The sequence below is a fragment of the Schistocerca piceifrons genome, chromosome 3 (genome assembly GCF_021461385.2).
Source record: "Schistocerca piceifrons isolate TAMUIC-IGC-003096 chromosome 3, iqSchPice1.1, whole genome shotgun sequence".
NCBI lineage: Eukaryota > Metazoa > Arthropoda > Insecta > Orthoptera > Acrididae > Schistocerca > Schistocerca piceifrons.
This window is the reverse complement of record NC_060140.1, coordinates 845424630-845431623: the sequence shown is the minus strand read 5'-3', so window position 1 is coordinate 845431623 and position 6994 is coordinate 845424630. Positions and strand designations below refer to the sequence as shown.

The 6994-nt window shown below is 45.1% G+C and overlaps 1 protein-coding gene across 2 annotated transcripts in view; it reads left to right on the top strand.

Moving 5' to 3' along the window:
* Window positions 1-3815: 3815 nt before the first annotated feature.
* Window positions 3816-6994, top strand: part of LOC124789586 — a 209561-nt gene continuing 206382 nt past the window's right edge. For both annotated transcript variants that reach the window (XM_047256995.1, XM_047256994.1), the window contains exon 1: window positions 3816-4000. In XM_047256995.1, coding sequence (XP_047112951.1) covers window positions 3914-4000 — 87 coding nt within the window. In that variant the 5' untranslated portion in view covers window positions 3816-3913. The remainder of the gene's footprint in view (window positions 4001-6994) is intronic.

Genomic DNA, 6994 nt, shown 5'->3' with positions numbered 1-6994 from the left:
AACATTAGGGAACGCTTGACAGGAATGGGGAATTAAATACAGTAGAAGAAGAATGGGTAGCTTTGCGGGATGAAATAATGAAGGCAGCAGAGGATCAAGTAGGTAAAAAGACGAGGGCTAGTTGAAATCTTCGGGTAACAGAAGAAATATTGAATTTAATTGATGAAAGGAGAAAATATAAAAATGCAGTAAATGAAGCAGGCAAAAAGGAATACAAACGTCTCAAAGATGAGATCGACAGGAAGTGCAAAATGGCTAAGTAGGGATGGCTAGAGGAGAGATGTAAGGATGTAGAGGCCTATCTCACTAGGGGTAAGAAAGGTACTGCCTACAGGAAAATTAAAGAGACCTTTGGAGAAAAGAGAGCCACTTGAATGAATATCAAGAGCTCAGATGGAAACCCAGTTCTAAGCAAAGAAGGGAAAGCAGAAAGGTGGAAGGAGTAAATAGAGGGTTTATACAAGGGCGATGTACTTGACGACAATATTATGGAAATGGAAGAGGATGTAGGTGAAGACGAAATGGGAGATACAATACTGCGTGAAGAGTTTGACATAACACTGAAAGACCTGAGTCGAAACAAGGCCTCTGGAGTAGACAACATTCCATTAGAACTACTGACGGCCTTGGGAGAGCCAGTCGTGACAAAACTCTACCATCTGGTGAGCAAGATGTATGAGACAGGAGAAATACCCTCAGACTTCAAGAAGAATATAATAATTCCAATTCCAAAGAAAGCAGGTGTTGACAGATGTGAAAATTACCGAACAATCAGTTTAATAAGTCACGGATGCAAAATACTAACGCGAATTCTTTACAGACGAATCGAAAAACTGGTAGAAGCCGACCTCGGGGAAGATCAGTTTGGATTCCGTAGAAATGTTGGAACACGTGAGGCATTACTGACCCTACTACTTATCTTAGAAGCTAGATTAAGGAAAGGCACACCTATGTTTCTAGCATTTGTAGACTTAGAGAAAGCTTTTGACAATGTTAACTGGAATACTCTCTTTCAAATTTTGAAGGTGGCAGGGGTAAAATACAGGGAGCGAAAGGCTATTTACAATTTGTAAAGAAATCAGGTGGCTGTTATAAGAGTCGAGGGACATGAAAGGGAAGCAGTGGTTGGGAAGGGAGTGAGACAGGGTTGTAGCCTGTCCCCGATGTTATTCAATCTGCATATTGAGCAAGCAGTGAAGGGAAAAAAAGGAAAATTCGGAGTAGGTATTAAAATCCGTGGAGAAGAAATAAAAACTTTGAGGTTCGCCGATGACATTGTAATTCTGTCAGAGACAGCAAAGGACTTGGAAGAGTAGTTGACCGGAATGGACAGTGTCTTGAAAAGAGGATATAAGATGAACATCAACAAAAGCAAAACGAGGATAATGAAAAGTAGTCGAATTAAGTCGGGTGATGCTGAGGGAATTAGATTAGGAAATGAGACACTTAAAGTAGTAAAGGAGTTTTGCTATTTGGGGAGCAAAATAACTGATGATGGTCGAAGTAGAGAGGATATAAAATATAGACTGGCAATGGCAAAGAAAGCTTTTCTGAAGAAGAGAAATTTGTTAACATCGAGTATTGATTCAAGTGTCAGGAAGTCGCTTCTGAAAGTATTTGTATGGATTGTAGCCATGTATGGAAGTGAAACATGGACGATAAATAGTTTGGACAAGAAGAGAATAGAAGCTTCCGAAATGTGGTGCTACAGACGAATGCTGAAGATTAGATGGGTAGATCACATAACCAATGAGGAGGTATTGAATAGAATTGGGGAGAAGAGAAATTTGTGGCACAACTTGACAAGAGGAAGGGACCGGTTGGTAGGACATGTTCTGAGGAATCAAGGGATCACCAATTTAGCATTGGAGGGCAGCGTGGAGGGTAAAAATAGTAGAAGGAGACCAAGAGATGAATACACTAAACAGATTCGGAAGGATGTAGGTTTCAGTAGGTACTAGGAGATGAAGAAGCTTGCACAGGATAGTGTAGCATGGAGAGCTGCATCAAACCAGTCTCAGGACTGAAGACCACAACAACAACAACAACAACATATTCGGTTCGAGTACATTCTAGAAGTATCCACAAATGTCAAGAATCAGTGTACTGGAATTTTCTGTAGCTGTATATATACTGTATGTGTTCTGGCCGGAGACAGTTCGCTCCGCGCTCTTGTATGTGCAAGTGCTGAATAAACCTTCGTTAAGTAAAGTTAGTTTTGTCATTCATCTAATTACACCTTCTTCTACAGGACAATATATCAGCGTACTGATCTGTCTCTCTTCAAGATTTGCAGTGATTCTAAGTGCTAATGTTGATGAACTAACTTGTTTTAGGAGTTCCTAAATGTGCCGTTTCGCACTTAAATTCTCACGAGTATGGACACCTGACAATTCTGAAAATTCCACTGTAGTTTTTATTCCCTCAGCATGCGTTGCCGTTATAACTGATGCAGTACCTCTAGATGTCTACAGCCAAGCATTTTGTCTGTCTTTGAAACAGTGAGAGACCATTTGCAGAAAACCAATCACTAATACTGCGAACAACATTATGTATAATTTTCAGTATATTTATTCTGGGTGACGAACTACGACTCTGATTTGAATTGGCGTTTTATCTGGAAATAAATACGCAGCCAGTCGCTGTTTTACGATTTATTCGACCATGGACATGTTTTCGAGCCACTGCCGGCTCATCAACAGATGGATGTGTTACAGGATCATTATGCTGTGGACCAAGTGTAGCTGTGCTGATGATGCTGGTGGAAATGATGGAAATTTAGTAATCAGTGACGAAACGTTTACGACCCTCAAAGATTTTAATGTTTTAGGTACTTGGAGTGCACTGCCTTGTAGTAATCATATCAGATGTCTTCCTATAATGTGCATTATTAAGCTATGTACATTACAGGAATAGATCTGATATGGATACCAAAACGAAAACATTAAAATCTTTGGGATTCGTAAACTACAAAATTTCCGTCCTTTCTGGCAGCTGCATCAGCACTGGATCTTCCTATACTCGGTCCACAGAATAATGATCCTGTAACACCTAAGCCGGCCGAAGTGGCCGTGCGGTTAAAGGCGCTGCAGTCTGGAACCGCAAGACCGCTACGGTCGCAGGTTCGAATCCTGCCTCGGGCATGGATGTTTGTGATGTTCTTAGGTTAGTTAGGTTTAACTAGTTCTAAGTTCTAGGGGACTAATGACCTCATCAGTTGAGTCCCATAGTGCTCAGAGCCATTTGAACCATTTGTAACACCTACATATGATGATGAGTCTATAGTGGGCTCGAAAACATGTCCATGTTCGAATAAATCGTTAAAAAGCGACTGGTTGCATATATATTCCCAGATAAATCGCCAATTTACCTTTTGTCCTGTCGCTGTATGAATGCTTGGATTACTTGCAATACTAGTATCTTCTGAAAAAAGAACTCATATTGCTTGTGTTTTATTAGATGGAAGATGGTTTACATTTATGAGAAACAACGCGGACGTAACATGGAGCCTTGTGCAACCGTGTATGTGATTTCTCCCCAGTCAGAGTAATCACCCCTGATTACATTGGCTGAATTACTAACTTCGTGCGTTCCATTGGTTAGCTGTGGAGGAGGCTTGCAGACAGTGTCAGGGAAACTGGAGCTGTCAAAAGATGGTGATGATGTTGCCGTGGTTGACAACAGACGCTGCGGTGGATAATGCAGCGTGCTGTACCACACGCGAGCCGCACACCGGAAATTCGTGACGCACAAGTGACACAGAGAGAGTTGGGGAGGGGATGTGAATGAGAGCGCCGAGACAGGCAGGTAGCTGGCACATAGACACGTGTAGAGCAGCAGGCGGCGGCACGCGACCTAGCCACAGAGCGGCGCAGCGCCGGCAGAGTGCAGCATAGAAGACGCAGACGTCGACATGGCCGGCTGCTGGCTGTTCCTCGCAGCTATTACCGGGCTCCTACTGGCAGCCGCCGCCGCATTCGCCGCCGCGGTCACTCCACAGGTAAACAACACGCGTGTCTCACACCATACCACACCACACCACAGGGCCTCCACTCTCTTGACTCGAAAACGCTCTCGAAGAAATTCTCGCAAATGGAATGTGCAGCGTTAAGCTACTTGTTGCCACAAGGGAACTCGAACTTCTGGGGGTACCCTACAGCAGTCGCATAAAGTAGTGATTTTTGTCGCCACGGGTATCTGAAGCAGTGCTGTCCATAATCCTTTGAAGAGCAGTTGGTTAGTTCCATGTTCCATTACTTATAATAACATCTACATCTACATAGATACTCCGTGACGGAGGATACCCCATACAACTACTTGTCATTTACTTCCCTGTTCCACTCGGAAATAGAGCGAGTAGCAAACTACTATCTGTATGCCTCCGTATGAGCCCCAGTTTCTCGTGTCTTGTCTTCGTGCTCCTTAAGCGATATGTATGTTGGAGCATTAGAATCGTTCTGCAGTCAGCTTCAAATGTCGGCTCTCTAAATTTTCTCAATAGTGTACATGGGCAGTGAGATGAAACAAGGTTGTTGGATTCAGCATAGGATTCAAGCCTTTTCTTGGTCAGCATCTTTAACTGGACATAAATGCATCGGTTTTGAAAAGAAGGCAGCTTGTGTCACGTAGGCACAGCGGAAGTTCCTCTGGGAGAAAACTTGCAAAGATTTGACTAGGCCTTTGAAATAAATTTTTTAAACCAATTCCCTAAAATACACACATCAAAAAATGGTCTGCATCACCTCGGTTCCGAGAGTTCCGGAATCTGTACAGAAAATTGGAATAGAGATCAAACATCATTTCCGACCTTTTTATTGCTCATGAAAACCACACATTGCATGTTGTACCACCATACAGCGAGACGTTCAGAGGTGGTGGTCCAGATTGCTATACACACCGGTACCTCCAATAGCCAGTAGCACGTCCTCTTGCACTGATGCATGCCTGTACTCAAGCATCAAGGCTCTGTTGGTACAGATTGTTCCACTCCTCTACGGCGATTCGGCGTAGATCCCTCAGTGTGGTTGGTGGGTCACGTTGTCCATAAACAGGCCTTTTAAGTCTATCTCAGGCATGTTCGATAGGGTTCATGTCTGGAGAACATGCTGGCCACTGTAGTCGAACGATGTCGTTATCCTAAAGGAAGTCATCCTCAAGATGTGCACGATGGGGGCGCGAATTGTCATCCATGAAGACGAATGCCTCGCCAATACGCTGCCGATATGGTTGCTCTATCGGTCGGAGGATGGATGGCATTCCCGTGTCGTACAGCCGTTACGGCTCCTTCCATGACCACCAGCGGCCTACGTTGGCCCCACATATTGAAACCCCAAAACAGCAGTGAACCTCCACCTTAGTGCACTCGCCGGACAGTGTGTCTAAGACGTTCAGCCTGACCGGGTTGCCTCCAAACACGTCTCCGACGATTACCTGGTTGAAGGCATATGCGACATTCATCGTTGAAGAGAACGTGATGCCAAACCTGAGCGGTCCATTCGGCACGTTGCTGGGCCCATCTGTAACACGGTGCATGATGTAGTGTTTGCAAAGATGGACCTTGACATGGACGTCGGGAGTGAAGTTGCGCATCATGCAGCCTATTGCGCACAGTTTGAGTCGTAACACGACGTCCTGTGGCTGCACGAGAGGCATTATTCAAGTCGGTGGCATTGCTGTCAGGGTTCCTCCGAGCCATAATCCGTAGGTAGCGGTCATCCACTGCAGTAGTAGCCCTTGAGCAGCCTGAGCAAGGCATGTCATTGTCTCTCTGTATCTCCTCCATGCCCGAACAACGTCGCTTTGGTTCACTCCGAGACGCCTGGACACTTCCCTTGTTGAGAGCCCTTCCTGGCACAAACAATGCGGACGCGATTGAACCGCTGTATTGTCTGTATAGGCATGGCTGAACTACAGACAACACGAGCCGTTTACCTCTTTCCTTGTGGAATGACTGGAACTGATCGGCTGTCGGACCCCCTTCGTCTAATAGGCGCAGCTCATGCAGGGCTGTTTACATCTTTGGGCGGGTTTAGTGCCATCTCGGAACAGTCAAAGGGGCTCTGTCTGTGATACAAGATCCACAGTCAACGTCTATCTTCAGGACTTCTTGGAATCGGGGTGATGCAAAACTTTGTTGGGTGTGTGTATTTCTTGACTGGCTGCCAACCTGTACAATAGCGTCTACATCTGCGTCTGCATCTACATGGTTACTCTGCAATTCACACTTAAGGGGCTGGCAGAGGGTTCATCGAACCATTTTCATACTACTTCTCTACCATTCCACTCTCGAATGGCGCGTGGGAAAAAGGAACTCTTAAATGTTTCCTTTCGAGCTCTGATTTCTCTTATTTTATTATGATGATCATTTCTCCCTACGTAGGTGGGTGTGAACAAAATATTTACGCATTCGGAAGAGAAAGTTGGTGATTGAAATTTCGTAAATAGATCTCACCGCAAAGAAAACCGCCTTTGTTTCAGTGGCTGCCACCCCAACTCGCGTATCATATCAGTGACACTCTCACCCCTATTGCGCGATAACACGAAACGAGCTGCCCTTCTTTGCACTTTTTCGACGTCCTCCGTCAATCCTACCTGGTAAGGATCCCAGAGCAGAGGACAGACAAGTGTAATGTAGGCTGACTGTTTAGTGGGTTTGTCGCATCTTCTAAGTGTTCTGCCAACAAAGCGCAGTCTTTGTTTCGCCTTCCCCATAATATTATCTATGTGGTATTTCCCATTTAAATTGCTCGAAATTGTAATTCCTAGGTATTTACGAGCGAGGTGGCGCAGTGGTTAGCGCACTGGACTCGCATTAGGGAGGACGACGGTTCAATCCCGCGTCCGACCATCCTGAATTTTGTTTTCCGCGATTTACCTAAATCGCTCCAGGCAAATGCCGGGATGGTTCCTCTGAAAGGGCGAGGCCATCTTCCTTCCCCTTCCTTCCCTGATCCGACGAGACCGATGACCTCGCAGTTTGGTCTGTTCCCACAAA